The 20923-nt window shown below is 39.9% G+C and overlaps 1 protein-coding gene and 2 pseudogenes across 5 annotated transcripts in view; 2 read left to right on the forward strand and 1 right to left on the reverse strand.

Annotated features, from left to right (window-relative positions):
* Positions 1-4293: 4293 nt before the first annotated feature.
* LOC308634409 (CDP-diacylglycerol--inositol 3-phosphatidyltransferase-like) lies at positions 4294-4975 on the forward strand (annotated as a pseudogene). The gene is made up of 2 exons: positions 4294-4420; positions 4470-4975. The product of its transcript is annotated as a CDP-diacylglycerol--inositol 3-phosphatidyltransferase-like (transcript).
* Positions 4976-5280: 305 nt separating this feature from the next.
* Positions 5281-5859, forward strand: LOC308634723 (cell division control protein 42 homolog; annotated as a pseudogene). Its single transcript has one exon. The product of its transcript is annotated as a cell division control protein 42 homolog (transcript).
* Positions 5860-8113: 2254 nt separating this feature from the next.
* Positions 8114-20923, reverse strand: part of IDE (insulin degrading enzyme) — a 94488-nt gene continuing 81678 nt past the window's right edge. For all 3 annotated transcript variants that reach the window (XM_081268550.1, XM_081268549.1, XM_081268551.1), the window contains 5 exons: positions 19228-19500; positions 16964-17025; positions 11723-11795; positions 10988-11055; positions 8114-10376 (listed from right to left, as the gene is read on the reverse strand). In XM_081268550.1, coding sequence (XP_081124676.1) covers positions 10281-10376; positions 10988-11055; positions 11723-11795; positions 16964-17025; positions 19228-19500 — 572 coding nt within the window. In that variant the 3' untranslated portion in view covers positions 8114-10280. The remainder of the gene's footprint in view (positions 10377-10987; positions 11056-11722; positions 11796-16963; positions 17026-19227; positions 19501-20923) is intronic.

The raw sequence follows: 20923 nt of genomic DNA on the forward strand, positions 1-20923 counted from the left end.
CTCCATGTGTTCAGCTATCCAGAAGCTCTCGGAAGCTTCATTATATGTGTATGATGGATTATATAATTGGCCATTGATGATCAGCTCAACCATTTGGGTGTGAGGTAATGGCTACATACCTGATATCCAAACCATATATCTGAATATCCAAACCATAACACAAGGATTGAACCCAAGGGCATTTAACCACTGAGCCACATTCCCAGCTCTTTTTATTTTTTATTTTCAGACAGGGTCTCATCAAATTGCTTACAGTCTTGCTAAATTTCTGAGTCTGGCCTTGAACTTGCAATTCTCCTGAGTTCTCTGAGTTGTTGGGATTCCAGGTGTGTACCACCATGCCCAGCTTCTTCCAAATTTCTAAAAAGATCTCAGGTGCTCTCTATTATTCCAGGGGCAATAGGAAGGAGAGCTTCACTGGATTTAAGGTCTTAGCAGGCTAGGATGTGTGGATCTGGATTAATTTCAACACGCTGGGTGATCCTGCAGGCAGTGGTGATAATTAAGCCTAGAAAAGTGGAAACAACAGTGGGTGGGGGGAAAGGAGCACAGACTGTGAGATCTGGTCCTCTGCTGTCCAAAATAGGCAAAGGTTGGGAGGGTCAATTAAGATGGTGCATGTGAAAAGGTGAAAAGCAACTGCCTGATTGGGGCAAATGCTCCCCCAACCCACCAGGGTCTCCCTGTGGCTCTTGTTGTCCTCCCTACTGGAATCCATGTGGAGAAGCCTGAGGCAGTTTGCTTACTACCTTCCTGCAGCTGTTTTGAGTCCGCTCCTGGCCAACACCCACACCATGATGTCAGGATCCACAGAGCTCCTGGTTCTCTGTCTTTTGTTTTTTCCCCTCTGTCTTTAGCTGTTCACTTTCATTGGAGCCAATTTTTTTTTTTCCTGAATCTTGGGCCTGCCTATCTTTCAGGCTGGCCCAGAGCGAAATGGCACACAGAAACATATTCGTTGAATGCAGGTGGCAATCCTCCTAGTCACCCCCTTTCAGTTCTTGTTGCTGTCATGGGTAAAGGCTGAGGGCCCAGCATGGGGTTGCCAGGTGAAGAGAGTCAAGGAGTTAGATGTTGGGGGCAGAAGGACATGCTGGGGGGCTATGCTGGGAGTAGGGGTCCACGCATGTGGGCTACAGAAAGCAATGGCAGGCAGGTTGGCTTTTCTGCTTCCCTTCTGTCCTGACTGCTTGGTCTCCTCAGGCAGCTGATGCTCAAAGTAAAAGAAGGGTAGGTGAGAAGGGCAGGCTTACTAGCACCCCTCTTTGGGTAGAGAGGGAAAGTGTAAGGATCTGTGGGGTGTGGGCAAGGTCAAACCTGTGGATGCCAGGCTTAACTGAACCCAGCCCATCCTCTGGGTTGTCTGGTCCTAGAGTATCAGGTAGATAGCTATTACCTCATCACATTTTCTATTTACCAAAAATACCCAGGTATTGAATGGGTTGTAACCCATGTCAAACATGATAATCATTATTGTGGGGTCCAGGTGGTTGGGGAGTGGCTCCCTAGACTGACTCACTAGAATTCTTCACCCTGGCTTGGCAGGTGGCCATGTTTTGGTCTAGTATATGCCTCTGCGTCGGGTCCACAGCTACTATTTGTTGAGGCATTTCACATTAGTGGAAATTTGAGAGGAAATGTTGTACCTTGTGTGCAGGACTTGCTCCTTCAGCTGAGATAAAGTAGTCCTGTTAAATGGGTGACAACCTGTGACCATGATGTACAGAATAACACCCAGGCTCCAGATGTCCACTGCAGGGCTGTTATATTCTTAACCCTGGGAAGATTTCTGGGGCACAGTACCAGAGAGTTCCTCAGATCCTGTCCAGCTTCTGCCCAGGCTGAAGTCAATAGTCTGATGTCTCCTCTGGCATCCATGAGGATGCTCTCCAGCTTCAGATCACTGTGCACGATGCCCTTCTTGTGGCAGCATCTCATGGCACGTATAATCTCTCCCCACTCTCTGAGTTCCTCTTCCTGCATGCTACCAGCCTCCAGGATGTAGTGCTGCAGATGTCATCCACCTGCATGCTCCATCACACAGGTAGATATTTTCAATGGTTTCAATAACTTGAAACAGCTGAATCACATTTGGGTATTCCAAGGTCTCCATTATAACCAGTTTGAATATAATGCAAGGGAAGTTCTGCTTTATTTTGGGCAGAATTTTCACAGCCACCTAAGTTTCTGTGAGGAGATGGTAGGCCAATTTCACCTGGACAAAGTTGCCCTGCCTGATGTCTTTCAGGACCCTATAATGGTCCATGAGAGTGTCCTTTTAGGAAGAACTGACTGAGAGGCCCTATCATAACCTTACCACTCAGAGCCTAAGCAGCAGTACTAAGGATGCTAGCTAAAACAAAACAAAACAAACAAAAAATCAAAATTGAAAACCGAAATAGGGCTCGGGTTGTATGTACTTTAGTGGTAGAGTGCTTGCCTTGCATGCGTGAGGTTCTGGGTTCGATCCTCAGCACCACATTAAAATAAATAAATTAATAAAAATAAAGATATTTTGTCCATCTACAACTAAAAAAAGTTAACAGAACAAAACAAAACATCCAGGTGGGATGATGCTTGCCTATAATTTCTACTACTTAGGAGCCAAGACAGGAAGATCACAAGTTCAAAGCCAATTTAATGAGGCCCTAAGCAACTCAGTGAGACCCTATCTCAAAAAATAAAAAGAACTGGAGATGTGGCTCAATTGTTAAGTACCCCTGGGTTCAGTCTCTGGTAACAAAAACAAAAACTAAAATCAAACAACAAAACCCAACAACCCCAAATCAAACAACAAGAAACAAAACCCCAAGTCCAAAAACTAATATCAAAAGACCAAAACCAGAACCACCAAACGAGGCAGCTATGCATGAGTCCAACAGGTAACCCACAAAGAGCTCCCCCTGAGCTTATGAACAAAACATCAGCTGCAGCCAGGACCTTGTATAGGTGATGTTTGAAATTCTCTAACTGATTCCTTCTGAGCAAGAAATGGCTTAAGTCATAGCTGGGCATGAGCCACAGTAGTCACCTCACTTTGGCCTGCAGGACATTTTCCACTTTAATAATAAGAAAGGAGTCCAGTAGTTTTAGGCTTCAGTGGTTTATGGAAATTGATGTTTACTTGATTAGAAATTAAAATTTGTAAGATACTTAAAAAAAAAGAAAAGAAAAAAAAACTGCCCTTCTTTTTTCACGAATAAATCAATGGACTTGGAAGCTATTATAGGAAATCACATGGATCAATAAGACCTGTAGTCTAAAGATCTGAATGGAGGTTTGAATAAAAAAAAAAAAAGGTACTGAAAACTATAAAGGAATCTGATGGTGAAAGAGAGGAAGACAGCCCTAAATCATAACTTGGGGTTGCTCTTGACCTCCATATCATCCATCCCTAAGCACAATGCTGTCTGTGTGGGCTGAACAAATGTCCTAGGCTGAAAACAGAGGAACGGAGCCAGATGGCCAGCATGAGTAGAAGGATTATACTGATGGGGTCAGAGACCAGAGACTGGACATCTGCCTAACCTGCAGCTGGAGATGTGGCAAGAAGATGTAAAGATTAACCGTAAAGGAGAGAGATTTTATTATTTTCTTCCCTTTCAAGGCTAGGAAATACACCTTTCTGAGGTTCAGGTTAGTGACAATACTTACAATCTGAAATATGGATGTTTCTTTCTTTTTGTTTCTTTTTTTTTTTTTTTTTTTGAGAGAGAGAGAGAGAGAGAGAGAGAGAGAGAGAGAGAGAGAGAGAGTTTTTAAAAAATATTTATTTTTTAGTTTTCGGCGGACACAACATCTTTGTTTGTATGTGGTGCTGAGGATCGAACCCGGGCCGCACACATGCCAGGCGAGCGCGCTACCGCTTGAGCCACATCCCCAGCCCTGAAATATGGACATTTCTATTTTACAAAAGTGATCTATTTTAGGGGTGTGAAATTGGTTCGTCTTCCATTCTCCAATCTGGAAGCAGAGCACAGCTTGAGCAGCAGGGATCGATGCTGGGTGGGGTGGACCTGCCGGGAGGGAGGAGGTGAGATGCTGCCCAACAGAAGGGTGTGTTGAGCATGGCCCATGTGCCCAGAGCACATCTGGTTGGCCCATGTTCCTGCCAGCTTCGAGCTTTAATATCTGGGGCTGGGCACCAGGGGCGTGGCCATGGTGCCAGACTGAAGAGTGAGGCTGTTTGAAATTCTCTAACTGGTTCCTTCTGAGCAAGGAACAGCTTAAGACATAGCTGGGACAGTGTTGGCACCTCCCAAGGGGGCCCAGTACAGCAAAGGGACCACTATGATGCCAAGCGAAAATACCTTCTTTTGGTGCCTAACCTTATCTGTAATGTCCGGATTGCCTTCGCCATCACTGCTTTCTAAGTCATGCCCTCCTGCCTGCTCAGTCTCCTCCTTCTACCTGCTCAGCAGACTTCTGGAAACTTTTGTTGTTGTTCTAATTAGTTATACTGACAGCAGAATGCATTCTGGACACTTTTGATGGACTCGCTGCTAGAGCCCTTTATCAAGGAACCTGGTTTGGGGCCATGTTGGACATGCTGCTCCACCATGTGTCTGTTGGTCAACCTGACCCTGCTGTACCCTTGAGCTACCCTTTTCTTCCAGCTCAGCATGAGTTTGGAGGTGGCCAGTCACTGGATGCACCACTATAGTTCTGTGATTGGAGACAGTGAGAGTCACAAGATGATGGACCTGTTAGGGAATCCAGTGCTTTGGATCTATATATCTCCAGGCCTGCTCTGTTCACCCTCTGTGCTGCAAATGAGCTCTTTTACTGCCTCCTGTACCTATTCAATTTCTCTGAAGGACCATGAGTTGGCTCCAGCTCTGTGGGGCTTTTCTGAATGGGCCTCTGGGTCACTGCCCCATTTGCCTTGGTCAAGTCCCTAACCAGCATTATCCACCTGATCACAGCTGCTGATAACATTGCTGCCCTGGACCCAGCAAACTGTGCCAAGAAATGACCCTGGCACCTCCTGGTATCCCCACCTGATCTGGGCATCTTATTGCACACAGGATCCCCCTCTGTTCTCTTCCTCCTCTCCTATGAGGTCCATCCTCATGTCTTCCTAATGTGTCCTCCAGTGGGCTGGGATGGGGGTCAGCCTCTCTTTGGTGATATCACAATCTCTGTAATCCTGAGAACCAGGTCCACCCTTGTTATGCTTGATGACCTGGCCTACAAATCAGAAAGGATGGAACACCCCGGTGGAGAAACTGAGGTCATCAAATTTGAAATATTTAAAGTGGATACAAAACTATTTCCACAATGCAAACAATTAAATGCGTTGTTGTGGGCGATGGCGCTGTTGGTAAAACACGCCTCCTGATATCCTACACAACGAACAAATTTCCATCCGTATGTACCAACTGTTTTTGACAACTATGCAGTCACAGTTATGATTGGTGGAGAGCCATATACTCTTGGACTTTTTGATACTGCAGGGCAAGAGGATTATGACAGATTACGACTGCTGAGTTATCCACAAACAGATGTATTTCTAGTCTGTTTTTAAGTGGTTTCTCCGTCCTCATTTGAAAATGTGAAAGAAAAGTGGGTGCCTGAGATAACTCACCACTGTTCAAAGACTCCTTTCTTGCTTGTTGGGACCCAAATTGATCTCAGAGATGACCCATCTACTATTGAGAAATTTGCCAAGAACAAACAGAAGCCTATCACTCCAGAGACTGCTGAAAAGCTGGCCCGTGATCTGAAGGCTGTCAAGTATGTGGAGTGTTCTGCACTCACACAGAAAGGCCTAAAGAATGTGTTCGATGAAGCAATATTAGCTGCCCTGGAGCCTCCAGAACCAAAGAAGAGCAGAGCCGCAGGTGTGTGCTGCTATGAACATCTCTTCAGAGCCCTTTCTGCACAGTTGGTGTCGGCATCACACTAAAAGCATTGTTTAAATCAAACTAAAGATTAAAAATTAAAATTTGTTTCTGCAATAATGACAAATGCCCTGCACCTACAAACATGCACTCATGAGACAAGGCCCATAGGTATGCTTCCCTACTCGCCATACTAGTTAACTTTGAGTAATTGTGTATTGTCAGAAAGTGATCAGTACTAGTTTTTGTTGTTTAAAAAGAAAAAAAAAAACTTTTTTTTTTTTTTGGTTTAAAAGCAAGGTATGCTTGTGATGACTTTGTAACAGACTAATTTGTTGAAGCCATTCCCTGGTTCCAACCTGGAGAGTAATGAGTAATCTGGGACACTTTTGCACCCCCCCAGCCTTTTTTGGTGTAGGGGGAGTGTGTGTGGGGTTTATTTTTTAGTCTTTTTTTAAAAAAATTAACTGATGGACAGCCATTAGGAGAGGAGGACAAATTGATTCCACATTCCACTTCCTAGATCTAATTTAGAAAAATGTGTTCCCCACCTAGTGCTCTTAGGAAGGAGTATAGTAAATGCCTTGTTTAATAATATACTCCTTTTTGAAAGTTGCCTTTTCTCTCCACCCTTGAGTAGATCCAGTATTTGATGAAATTCATGAAAATGGGTGGCAGCTGTCTTGCCCTCCTCTTTTCTAAGACGCACTCCTATATGTGACTGTGACTTTCAAGGAAATTTGTTTGCCGTTTTTTTTTTTTTTTTTTTTTTTTTTTGGGGGGGGAGTTCATTTCTAACTTCTTTCATTGATAAATGAAGAATAGTATTGCACCTTTTGAAATACACCAGATGAATTTAGTTTGTAATTAAAAAACAATTTTTTTTCTTGTCATTGTTTTGTATACTTAGCATAGATTTGCAACTCACTGTGTGGTGGTCCTAGAACCCAGTTGAAGACCTGGCACACAGAAGAACTTCGAGGGGTGGTGCTAGAAGACAGATGCCTGCAGGATGATTGGCATCCTTTCAGGTTTGAGGATGTGGGCCTGCTTCATGAAGAAGCTGGTGGTGGGTGGGGTGGGAGAACATTTACCTACAAGGAGACTGACCAGTTGGGAATCCCCTTATTTCTGTTTTGCGTATGAGGCCCCCCTAGCCCAGTGATATTCTTTAATGAAAATCATGGCTTGAGACTTGTGGAGAGTCTTCATAAGTGTTAATAGGGATTATTTTTTTCAGCTTATTTGGTTGCAGTTTCCAGTTTTTAAAAATGTTTAATCTTTTTCCACTTTCCCCAAATCCTAAAACTTGTAGATTCATTAGTGTTGAACCAATGCTTTTTTCTGTCTCAATTCTTTGTATATGCATTCTTTTCAGATGTATTAAACAAACAAAAGCCCTTAAAAAAAAAAAAAAGGATGCTCAAGAGGCCCCACCCTTAAGCCAGTGCTCCTGGGTGCCAGGTGACCTGAGGATTGGGCATCCCCACGCACCCTATTGGCTCAGCCCTGGCTTCTGGCTGGCCTGGGACTTTAGGGACACTTGAGAGAGATGGTCCTGGGGCTAGGTTTCCCAAAAGACATGTCAGTCAGACCTCTGCCCCTGGCCAGAGGAAACCCCACACCATGCCCAGGAGGGAAGGGGCCATCTAGATCCTTCCATGGCAATCTCCTCTGTCGGTCTACCCAGGCCCTGGAAGCCCTGATAATAAAGGCTAGAGCTTTCTCTTCTGGACTTGGCTTCCTTTGAGACATTTTGGATCAAGCCGAGAAGTAAAGGGAGACAGGGGAAAAAAGGAAGATCTACCTGGATGCTTTCTCCCAGTTTGCTGCTGGCTCCTTCCTGTCATTTCACAACAGAGAGAAGCCCTTCCTGCCACCCAAGCTCATGCCACATCTTCTCAGCCCACTTTCTTTATGTCCATAACTGTCTGCTTTTATATTTGCTATCCCCCCTACAGTGTAAACTCCATGAGGGCAAAGACTTTTCTTTCTTGTTCCTTTATGTCTAAAATGAACATTAACCTTAACTTGACACATAATAGTTGATTAATAAATATTCTGGGAAAAAAAGAGAGTGGGAAATTGAGTCATTTATTTCAGCAAATCATTGTTTCCCAGATATACTTTATATATGAATTAACTGCTTTCCACATTAGGAATAATGAAAGCAAGGAATCTTGTCAAATTGGGTTGTTGAAAGATAGGCTGAGGATTGGTTTAGGATTTAGTTCACTAAAACTTGTAGAAATAATACAAATGCAAACTCCAGAGTTTTAATTCAGCCAATTTATTGTAAACAGGAAAACCCTAGGACTCTATCATACTGGCTGTGTCACATGCTCTTTCACATCAACTAGTCAAAAACAAGACTTAAAAAGTCCCCAGTAACTAATAACTTAATGTGTTTCACAAATCTCATCTGCTAAACACGGAGTAAATAGAAGTATTTGGGGTAGTCTGTTATTGCTCATGGACTGCAGCTGGGATCCATTTAAATGAATCCATTAGTATGCCTGAGTGACCCAACAGTAGCTCTAGATCCCATTTGGAAACCAGAAAGTGCTGGAGCACACTAAACAAGTGCAGGTTCATGGAAGACTACAAGGAATTGCTTTCAGATCTCTTCAGGTGCCTTTCCTCATACAAATGACACTTGTAAATTTTATTCATTTTTGTTTTTAAAGAGCTAAAAGTTACTCAATAGCACATAATTATCCACAGAAAAGGTAGGTGGATTTTCATTTACTTTTACAGTGATGGATTTAAACACTCAGGACAAATTTTAGATTCATCTTGTATATATTTGCAGTTTGATGAAAAGCTGCATAGTCTACAAATGCATGAGACCAGAAGGAAGTGATAACTTCATATACCTTCTGATGGACCAAGACCGCTTCACACAAGGAGGCTCTTGAAGTTAGATAAAAAGACAGTTACAGCACCACATTGACCTGACAATAGAAAGGGAGCCCTGCTTTTGAAAGCAGTCTCCTAGGTTGTGACTAGTATCATTCTTGCCCCAAATTGAGATAATTTGGAAAATGGAAAAACCTAAGATGTGAAAAGACATGACTCCACAGAAAGAAGTCCTGGCAAATCAAGTCATAAGGGGAGGTTACATTTCATTTGAAAATGCCATTCTTTGCCTGAGTTAGTGGACAACAGGACCACTTACTATTACTAGTGCCTGTATGTGGAAATATATTCACAATTTCTCTTGAAGCAAGTTTTAATAATAGTAAATATTTCAAAACAGCTGTTAAATCTACAATAACAATTTCACCTAAAATAGTATCTCATGAAAAAAATATTTTTAAAAGTCCACTCCAGTCATCTGTATGTATGTTTATATTTATATATTAAAAAAAATAACACTTAAGGCAAGATCAGACTGGTATCAACGAGGGATTTAATCTTATAGAACTCACTACTTAAGAATGCATATCTCCAAAAAGGTGGCTTTGTATTTGCTGCCTTTTAAATTCATAAAGGGGCAAAATATTGTGGTTCACACACTGACTGCAATTTCACTGTAGTAAAAAGTTAAGGGTGGTAACAATAGCTGATGTTTGAAAAGCATGTCACACACTCAGTAGAATCTGAAGTTGACTCTATTTGTACTTGTTAAGTAAATACAGCAATATGTTGATGAGAAATGGTAAAACTGACAGAACACTGCAAACCAACTATGAACAAGAATGGCAATATAATTCAATCAAAAACAAACCACAGTAATCCTGAGAAATTCAGTTTGGGACAAAATTGATGTAGGGTAAATCTGTATTTCTAGCACTGTAAATAAGTAGGGTATTCTAGATTTTTCCAGCATTTTGCTAGTTGGAATAAAAAACATGTTCAAATTTTATAAAAAGATTAAAACCATACCTTATATAACCAGCAATTTCACTAATAAAAGAAAATGACTTTGCTTTGTGCATTATCTGCCAAATGTCATGTTCTCCATTGATTTACATGAAACCATCAAGTAGAAAGCAAATTTGAAGATCAATTTTTAAAAAGGTAATACCCTTTTAAATGTTTTAAAGCCTTCTATGCCAACCTAGGAGGCTTTTACAAAAAAGCTAACTTTTATTTTCTTCAGACAAGTGACTATTTTACAGAATAGGGAAGAAAGATTCTATAGGAATATCATTCATCATTTTAAGCAGTTATAAGGGAAATTTCTCTTAGTAATGAAAAGAAAAATGTAAAATATTTGAGGCATGTATTTTAAAAATATTCTACATCTCTAAGACTGTAATTTAATTACTTTGGATTTTTAATATTTCTACATAATGACATTTGACAACTTCTTTTTGTCTGTGTCTCTGATAATGAACCAGAAACTATTAAAGTGGCCAAGACTGTTTTCCTAGGCTCTGGAAGACTCAGGAATACATCCTCTTTTACTTTCCCAGCAGTGAATGGGAATCTTCAGAGTTTTGCAGCCATGAAGTTAATATGTGGTTTCACAAGGGGAAATAGCGGCAAACCACGCTTGAACTCAGTCATGTTCTGAATCACTTCAGGCTGCAAAGAAAAAAAAGTTTCCTTTTAGTGTGTTTAATTTAAAAATAGACTGAAGAGGACACCAATTTTTCTTCAGGGAAAGAAAGTACACCATATAAGGGGATACTCCATAGATTGTTATCTGTTGATCTTTTTTAGATCAGTAGGGTCAAGGGGTCATAGATTGGTTTATGCAAACCTATGGTGAGTGTCACTAGTGGGATTCTGGGCCAGCAGGCAGACTCCTGGCTTTCAAATGGGCATACAAAGTCTGGCTCATCAGGGGCTGGGCACCAAGGCTTCAGCAGAGCAGCACAAGCTGGTATGCCCATCTAGCAAGGGCCTGCTCATATTGTCACTTGCCACAGAGGCACTGTGGAAAAGACTAAGAGGTCTCACTCTAATATTCTGGGGATACATGTGACCAGAGATGACTCAATGCAAAGTGCTACAACTGTTCAAACAAGAAGCAAAGGAAGACAAGGGCAGAACTTAAGTAATCAGACAGTGTAGGGGGAACTAAAGTAGAAGCTCAAACTCCTGGTGACTTGAAACCTCTAGGTCTTATGTGTCCTGATGAACAAGCTTTTTCTAAGTCCTCTGACAGTACAAGCTAACATAATGTTTCTTACTTGTGGCAAGGCTGGTGCTTGTGACAAATTTATATCATTTTGACAGGGGAACTCTCCAACAACAGGACCTATAAGAAAATGAAAGGTTTAAAGCTTTGCTATACTCATACTTGCATACAAGAGCAAATCTGGAAAAAAAAAAAAAATCCAAGCTAGATCCAATCAGGTCTAACTCATGTGCATCTCAGATTCTCTCAGGCTGCCTGCTCCCAAGTAATTGATTGCTTGTCCTGCCTTTTGAGTGTCCTCAATGATGGTTAATGATGTTACTGAGGTCATAAAGCCTTGGCTGCAGCAGCAGCTTAGTGCTCAAGTTTGATTTGACAGGATGGATCTCCACACACCCAGAAGGATGCAGTAAAACCCAGAAGGTCAGGGGGGTTAATGGCTAAATAGTAAGAGGAGGAGACAAGTAGGTAAATTGCTGAATCTTGCTTCCCACACATAGTGATACCATAAAGCCTCTTTGGAGTCAGCCCACTGGCATCAGCTGTGTTTTCCTGTGAATCTGTGGCTACCCTGGCACTGTCACCTGGTACTGTTTTTTTTTTTCCCTTCACAGCTTCATTTCCCCTTCCCTCTTATTTTTGCTTCCATAGAGCAGACTCTATTTCCCCTTATCTGTCTACATTCTAATGCTCTATAAGTCATATGGCTATGGCAATGGATAGCCATCATATGATTCAACATGAGCCTAAAACACAGACTTAAAAAAAGTCAATATTTAATACTTACAAGAATCCATTTCCCTGGCAAGAACGTGAACGGATACCTTATGTCTCCTTGGGGCATCTACTGCTAACATTTCCTAGGCAGAAAGAAGAGCAAGATCACCATTTTCCAAAGGGGTACAAATTGTGATGAAGTGCTGCTGGGTATGGTGAACCACACTTATAATTGTAGCAACTTCAGGAGGCTGAGACAGAAGGATCACAAGTTCAAGGCCAGCTTGGACATTTCAGCAGGACCCCATCTCAATATTAAAAATAAAAGGGAGTCAAAATGCCAGGCTTGGTGACTCCTGCCTAGAATCCTAGCAACTTGGGAGGCTGAAACAGGGGGATAGCAAGTTCAGCAACTTAGTGAGGCCCTGCCTCAAAATAAAAAATTAAAAAGGCTGGGGTTGTAGATTAGTGAATGCCCCTGTTCAATCCCCAGCCCCTCCAGCATCCTACCTCCAAAACAGGGTGCGGATGTGGTGGGGGAATTGTGATAAGGTAGGAGGAGATATCTGATGCTTTAGCCAGATGTGATGTTTCACAGACTAGAGAGATCACTGGGCAAGCCAAATTCACCCAACAGTTATTTATGGAGCAGTTATTATAAGCCTGGTCCCGTGTGGCTACAAAGGAAGGCCTGATGATGTTTCACAGCAAGCCTGACCATGGTTGCCCCTGTCCTCTGTTGACAGGATGGCCCAGATGACCCCCATAGGCCTGTTCTGACCTCTCCAGCTTTTTTTAGGGTCTTAGCCCAGGCCTGCCTCCAGTAATACGTAAAACCTCATCTAAGAATGTCTTTCTTTTCTTTTCTCTTTTTGCAGTCTGGGGACCAAACCCAGGACCTTGCATATGGTAGGCACTGAGGCACACCCCACCCAGCCCTAAGAAACACTTTTTCTTAGATGCCTCTGTTAATATCTTGTAGAATACCAGCTGGAGCACAACTAGGGAAACGCTACTCTAGATTCAGCTTAAGCAAGTTACATTAGAACATCATCTTTTGTGAACAACTGTAACTAATAATACTTCAAGATGAATATCTGAGAAACCAAAAAGTACAGAATGTGATAACCTTTTTTTGTAGTTAACTGAGGATAAATACCTATCCCCCCAAAACAAAATGGTCTCGAGTGGCAAATAAGTACAATTAAAATTTATTTTGTAACATCAAGAAGTAAAACATGGGCTGGGGTTGTGGCTCAGTGGTGGAGCAAGAGTGGTGCCTAGCATGTGTGAGGCACTGTGTTCAATGCTAGGCAAAATATAAAAATAAATAAATAAATAAAAGGTATTGTGTCCATCTAAAATTTAAAAAAATTAAAAAAAAAAAGAAACAACACATTCTGATTTATAGCACCAAAACCTTCAACACTACTTATTAAATGCTACTAAGTGCCAAATATTTTAAATACCTCATTCCTATAATATTCCAATCAATTCTACTTTGTAGATAAGGAAACAGGTTTTAGCGCTTAAGTAACCTGGCTGAGGTCACAAAACTACCAGTTGGTGTTGGGATGGAGCCTGGCTCCACATGTTCCTGTTGCTGCCCCACAAACAAAAGAACCTCAGAAGGAGGTAAGATGACTCAGTAGGTTAGTAGACCACTTATTGAGCTGTCTGTCAAGAAACACATGCCCTATCCCCAATCCTCTGCTCCTCACTACCCTGCTGTAGCTCTCTTTTCATGTACATGAAGACCACCTGAGGTTATAGTTCATATCAAAAACTTTGTTCCAGGATCCCTAAAGCTTAGGAAATAACGCCAAGAGTGAATATACAGGATGGCATCAAATTAAAAAGCTTCTGCACAGCTAAGAAAACAATTAGGAATGTGAAGAGAGAACCTACAAAATGGGAGAAAATCTTTGCTAGCTACTCTTTTGATAGAGGATTCATATCTAGAATACCTAAAGAATTCAAAAAATTTTACACCATAAAAATCAAATAACCCAATTAATAAATAGGCAAATGAATTGAACAAACACTTCTCAAAAGAAATACAAATGGCTGACAAATACATGAAAAAATGTTCAACAGCTGTAGCAATTAGGGAAATACAAATCAAAACTATACTGAGATTTCACTTCACATCAGTCAGAATGGCAGTTATCAAGAATACAAATAATAAACACTGGAAAGGATGTAGAGAAAAAGGACCACTTTCACACTGTGGCAGGACTGTAAATTAACACAACCACTATGGAAATCAATATGGAGCCTCTTTGAAAGATTAGGCATGGCACGAATTGGGTGTCAACATACTTTATATACAAATAGAGATATGAAAAATTGTGGTATATATGTGTAGTAAGAATTGTAAAGCAAAAAAAAGGTACATGTATGAAGACATAAATTGGCGTGAATATACTTTATATACAAAGATATGAAAAATCGTGCTCTAAATGTGTAATAAGAATTGTAATGCATTTCGCTGTCGTGTATTTAAAAAAATAAAATCAATTAAAAAAAAAGATTAGGCATGGGACGGAGGTTGCAGCTCAGTGGTAGAGCTCTTGCTTAGCACATGTGAGGCACTGGGTTTGATCCTCAGCATCACATAAAATAAATAAATGAATAAAGGTATTGTATAAAAAAAATAAGAAAAGAAATATTACACATGGAACCACCATATGACCCAGCTATGCCACTCCTCAGTATTTATCCTAAAGAATTGAAGCCATCATACTATTCTGATACATGCATACCCATGTTTATAGCAACACCAGTCACAATAGCTAAACTACGGAACCATCGTAGGCATCCATCAATGAATAAATGGATAAAGAAAATGTGGCATATATACACAATGGAGTTTTATTCAGCCATAAAAAAGAATAAAATTATGTCATTTGCAGGAAAATGGATGGAACTTGGGAACATTATGTTAAATGAAATTAGTCAAACTCAGGACGGTCAGGGTCTCATTTTTCTCTCACATGCGGAAGCTACAGAGGAAAAAGGAAAAGGTGTGTATACAGGAGAATCTCATGAAAATCATATGGAGATCAGTAGAGAAAAAGGACCAGCGGGTGAAAGGTAGGGAGAACTGCTGGGATGAGATAATTATATTATTATATTGTGTGTATATATGAGCATGTAACAACAAATCCCATCATTATGTACAACTATAATGCATGAATAAAAAATGTGGAAAAAAAGTTTCATATTTTCAAAGGTTATTACTGCAAAAGAGCATGAATAGTTGAGATAAGACAGAGATGCCTTCCTCTACACAAGACAAAGAGAGAAAATAACTTGCGCAGCTATCTATTTCCACCACCAAAATGGCACAATTCTCACTGCCTAAAAATAAGATTTCCAGAGGCTGGGGTTGTGGCTCAGAAGTAGAGCACTCACTTGGCATGCATGAGGCACTGGGTTTGATCCTCAGCACCACATAAAAATAAAATAAAGGTACACAACTAAAAAATATTTTTAAAAAATGTGGGGCTGGGGTTGCAGCTCAGCAGTAGAGCACTTGCTTATTATCATGTACAAGGCCCTGGGTTTGATCTTCAGTACCACCTACAAATAAAATAAATAAAGGTATTGTGCCTAACTACAACTGAAAAATATATTTAAAAATATGCATTCAAAATATTGGTTTTTGTTGTCAAATTCTGAAACTATGGTGCTACATCCATCCTCTTTTTTATCAATAAGGTGTTGTCAGCTACATTAATCATGTTTTACGTAAGAGAACAGCAGTCTTGCAGTTTTGCAGATTTTGGGGGAAGAGGTGTAAATAACTTCTAGATGGCGTAAGAGAACCACTTTCCCCTATGAAAATTAAATGGGCATTGAAAACCTTAACATATGAGAAAAATGTGATAAGGCCTTACTGTGCAAAAATCATGCTAATGAGGACTGCAAACAGATTCTTATGCAGGCAGCTACAATATACCTCTGGAAAATGACATTTTAAGTAAATGATCTCTCCTCTAAAGGGATGTGAAAATGGGATGGGATTGAGTTCCCAATGAAACAGCTTCTAATCACAGATATAATCTAGGCAAAATGGTTAGACCACTTAAGAGACAATTCTAAGGTGTTATAGTAATCAGAGTATTATTTTTTTCCAGGCACAAAAGTGTTCTATATAAAGTAGTGGTCCCAATAAATTACAAAGAACATATGTAGCTTTTAAAATTAGTATAAGTCCACTGCAGCATAAATTTTGAATTTCTGTACTTGACATACTATTTACATTATATGACTACTTACTACAAATTTTGCTATTCTTAAGATTTTATTATGGAGGGGAAAATTTAGATGATGTGAACTTCTTTTTTTAAAAAATATTTATTTCTTTTTTTTTTTTTTTTTTTTTTAGTTTTAGGTGGACACATTATTTTATTTTTATGTGGTGCTGAGGATTGAACCCAGTGCCTCATGCATGCTAGGTGAGCGCTCTACCACTGAGCCACAACCCCAGCCCCTGATGTGAACTTCTTAAAGTTGTTCTGGGAAGACTTTAATGCTTCTTTTCTCTGTATGATAAACTTTCTCATTAAGCACAGGCATTTAAAGCTCATAAGATTTCTGAACACAGTTCAAAGGGGAGTAATTATGTATTTAAAAAAGGAGGCACAGTTGCGCCTAAGTAGGTGAAAACAATGTGTAGTTGTCAGAGCCTGGAAAATAATCTGATTCTCCAATTTTTTTTTTTTTTTTTTTTTGTTCTTCCTCCCCACCAAACAAGCTTAGCAATGTTCTTCGTAGTGGAGTAGAAACAAAGGAACAGCTGGGCACAGTGGCACCTGTAATCCCAAGGGCTTGGGAAGCTGAGGCAGGAGAATCATGAGTTTAAAGCCAGCCCAGACCAAAAAACAAAACAAAACAAAACAAACAAACAAAAAAAAAACACCAAGGTGCTAAGCAACTGGGTGAGACCCTGTCTCTAAATAAAATACAAAAAAGGGCTGGGGATGTGGCTCAGTAGTTGACTGTTCCTGAGTTCAATTCCCTGGTACCAAAAAAAAAAAAAAGGGGGGGGGGGTAAGGGAGAGTTCAGAGAGGTGGATTTAGAAGGCGGGAAGAGCCAATGTAGACCTCAGTTCAGAAGAAAAGCAAGACACTACTGGGTTCAATAAAAATTGTCTATTTTTTTCTAAGAGTAATAGGTCAAAATGTGTCAAAAATACTTAAACTCACAAAAGCACCTTCATAAATCCAAGCTAAATGTCAAACAGTAACACAACATATAACACATTTCCTTCACTCAAAATGTAAATAAATATATTCAACTTACTTTGTAGAATTTGATGATGTCTTCCTTGGTAAGGGTCTTTAAATATGCAACTTCTATATTATCTGAAAAAGTAATCAAACAATAGTTTTCTAATATTTTCACATTAAGCAGTCAAAAATACTAATAAACTACAATACATTTCACTCCAAGCCTTTCAAGTATCCAGTTTTTTTTTTTTTTTTTTTTAATACTAGAGATTGAATCAAAGGGCACTCTACCACTGAGCTACATCCCCAGTCCTTTTTATTTTTTATTTTGAAACAGGGTCTTGCTGAGTTGCTGAGGCTGGCTTCAAACTTGTGATCCTCCTACTTCAGCACCCCAAGTTGGTAGGTGATAGGCAGGCACCACCAAACCTGGCTAAAAATAAAACCTTGGTTTAGGAACGAGGCCAGCCTTGGTTACACATCATGGCTCTCTGCTATTTGCTGCTGGATTTTGGGTTAGTCACTTTGACTTTTCTATTTTTTTGTGGTGCTGGGGGTTGAACTCAGGGCCTTGTGCATGCCAAGCAAGTGCTCTATCAACTGAGCTTCATCCCCTACCTTCACTTCAACTTTTCTGAGCCTCAGTTTCCCCATCTAGAAATTGGGGCAACTACTCAATATGGCTGTAGTGAGAAAATCAAGAAAATGACATGTGATGTTATGCACATGGTAAATGCTCAATAAATGCTAGATACATTCATAGTGAATCCAACTTCTAGAAAAATTACAGGAAACTGAGGCCTCAAAAAGGTGATTTGGCCAAAATCTTCAACTTGTCGATATCAGAATATATACACTACTCAACTCCCCTAACTTCTAGTGTGGCTTAGTGCACTCTATTATTGATCTCTGTTCTGGAGGAAAGGTAAGAGGAAGCTGACAGGGGACTTCAGAAAGCACAGATCTTCCAAATCTGAAAGCTGTGAAATTTTTAGGAGAACCCTAGAGAAAATGTTTGAAACCCCATGCCTCTAGGGCACTACCTGGCTCAAGGGGATTAATTCATTCTTTTTTTGGGGGGATGGGAAGGGGCAGGGGTCTTTACCACTGAGTTATATCCCCAGCCTTTTTTATTTTGAGACAGGGTCTTGCTAAATTTCTTAAAGCCTCACTAAATTGCTGAGGCTCTGGAGTTGTGGGATTACAGGTGTGCACCATCATTCCTCCCCTTAGGGGAATTCAATCTATAAATTTTTCATTTTTTCAGTGTTATGGGAAATAGGTACCTATGTATCTGTGCTCAGAGTCTCAGGGGGTACACTGATAGAACAAACAAACAAGTGAAATTAGATTTGTTATTAATATACCAATGTGAGTTACAGGGAGATCTAGCTGTAGTTTTGGAGAAGAAAAGGAGATAAGGATCCTAATAGGAAATTTTTAGGGGTGGATGGGGAGAGAGGGGGCAGGGGATTAGCAATGATGGTGGAAGATGATGAACATCATTATCCAAAGTACATGTATGAAGACATGAATTGGTGTGAATATACTTTATATACAACCAGAGATATGAAAAATTGTGCTCTATATGTGTAATATGAATTGTAATGCATTCCACTGTCATTTATTTAAAAAATCAAATAAATAAATTACTGTACATAGATGTTTACCACAATATTATTACTAATAACAATGTTAAATATAGAATGTTCATATTTTAGTATATGTCCATAATATTTGACATATTTATCTCCATTTTTGGAATGTCCAATATAGGAAAAAGTCATTAGTACTTAAAGTATTTGTACATATTTATGGATATTAAAATGTGGCTCTGCTATATTTGATCATGAAAAGTATTTAAAGCAATGTGTACATTATTATTTCATTTCACCAAAAAGCTGTATTTGTTAGAAAATACATTTGGAAGAACTTAGAATTAAACAAAGATTTTTTTAAATTGTGATATTATTCCATGCTACTTTTGTATTTATTTATTTAGTTATAGTTGGACGCAATACCTTTATTTCACTTATCTATTTTTATGTGGTGCCAAGGATCGAACCCAGGGTCTCCCATGTGCGAGGCGAGCGCTCTACCACTGAGCCACTATCCCAGCCCAATGCTACTTTTGTATTTTTTATTCATCTAATTAGTGTGAATCTTAAATAACAAGGTTTCTTAAAAAAATAAATAAATAAATAACAGTTCTTTTAAAGTGCCATCCCTACTCTACTGCCAAATCACAAAATATATACCATTTTGTAGAATGGCCTCAATGTTCTCAAATTTTACATTTAAGTGCCATAATATATTGGGGTTCTAATTTTACCTTACCTCTGTCAAAATTGTATTGCTGGGAGATGATTTCTCCCCAATATTTAGCACACTCTGCAGATAATTTCTTTGGTTTGTCAAGTCGACGAATTGCTAATGCTTGAATATGTTTTTGGAAGGCTTCTTCTGTCATGTCCTCTATGGACTTTTCCATAGTAATTAAGAAAGCTTCCACTCTGCTTTCTAGGTAGTGTGGTGGCTTTTCTGACTGGATGATGAAGCGCAAGCCCTGTATACCATTAGCTCGACGTGGCCCACTGAAGACAATGTAACCTAAAACACAAACATCAACCAGTCAGGATCTTGGCATTTGAGACTTAGGCCACTTTTAATCTTTTGAAGCAATAAAATCTACTTTAGAATTTTAGATTATCTATCCTTGGAAAAATATTAAGACAGTCTCAGTTTCTAAAGACAGAACAGAAGAGCTCACTGAAGACTAGTTAGAAAGTTGGAGATGACTTTTTCTTCTTTGGGAAAAACAAAACAAAAAAATCTCCAAACAACCCCATTCATCATTTGAACTCACATTCCACCTCCTCACTTTTTGTTAGTTAATCCCCTTCAATCTAAGCTTAAGTAATTCCCATTCCCATGACATGCTGTACTCATTTTCACCCCTAACTACTGTCCCAGTTATCTGCTTTTAGTATCTAAGTTCCTTATATGAACCTGGCTCTACCACTGCATTTCTTGTTAGATAATCCATTCCTGGAACTACTCTATTCAGACTGTAACTCTACAGAGACTGGGCTAACTAAAGGTTATACTTCCATTGGCATCTGGTGATGCCATGAACACAGTGCTTCAAGGACTTTCTGAGTTCTTGGCTTGCTTCCTTCTGCTGTTCTGCACCTCTGACAACTTCATTGTGTTTGGGCTCTAATTCTGAGGAAATCATTATCTTCAGCAGAGCTTTTATACTTTGAACACTCTTTTTAAAGACTATCCATAACATAACCATTTGTCTAGTTCCTAGCATGGTGTTTTAAAAAAAAATTACAGGTATCAAGAGAGACTTACCAAATCCTCTTTCACTGGTTCCCCTCTGCCATTAATAAGGGCCTTCTTGAACTTTTTTTTGGGGGGGTGGGGCAGAGTACCAGGGACTGAACTCAGGGGCACTTGACCACTAAGCCACATCTCCAGTCCTATTTTGTATTTTACTTAGAAAAAGGCTTTCACTGAGTTGCTTAGCATCTCACTTTTGCTGAGGCTGGCTTTGAACTCAAGATCCTCCTGCCTCAGCCTCCCAAGCCACTGGGATTACAGGAATGCTTCATGGCGCTTGGCTTCTTGAACTTCTTTACTCATTTATTAAATCTGCCAGGAAGTCTAAGACTTTTACCAGTGCCTAAAATTTTGCAAATACATTCCAAGTACCTTGTATGTGTCCCAGGTTTGGGATATAGTGATGAATAAGAGAGAATACCTGCCCTCAGGGAACTTGTTTGGTGAATCCAAGCTCCTCTGAAGGGCTGCTTTCTATTTTGCTACTCTTGAGTCTGCCCTCAGCATTCTCTCCTCTCTACCTGAATTGTCTTCTTTATTGACATGTATGTAATATAAATACAGGGTCATCTCATTAAGAATTGCTTTGATATCTACAAGATATTGACTGCTTATCTATCTTATTTATACAGAGGTGCTGGGGATAGAACCCAGGATCCTGTGCATACAAGACAAGCATTCTACC

Source organism: Spermophilus citellus, assembly GCF_964194105.1.
Source record: "Spermophilus citellus genome assembly, chromosome: 15".
NCBI classification, from domain to species: Eukaryota; Metazoa; Chordata; class Mammalia; order Rodentia; family Sciuridae; genus Spermophilus; species Spermophilus citellus.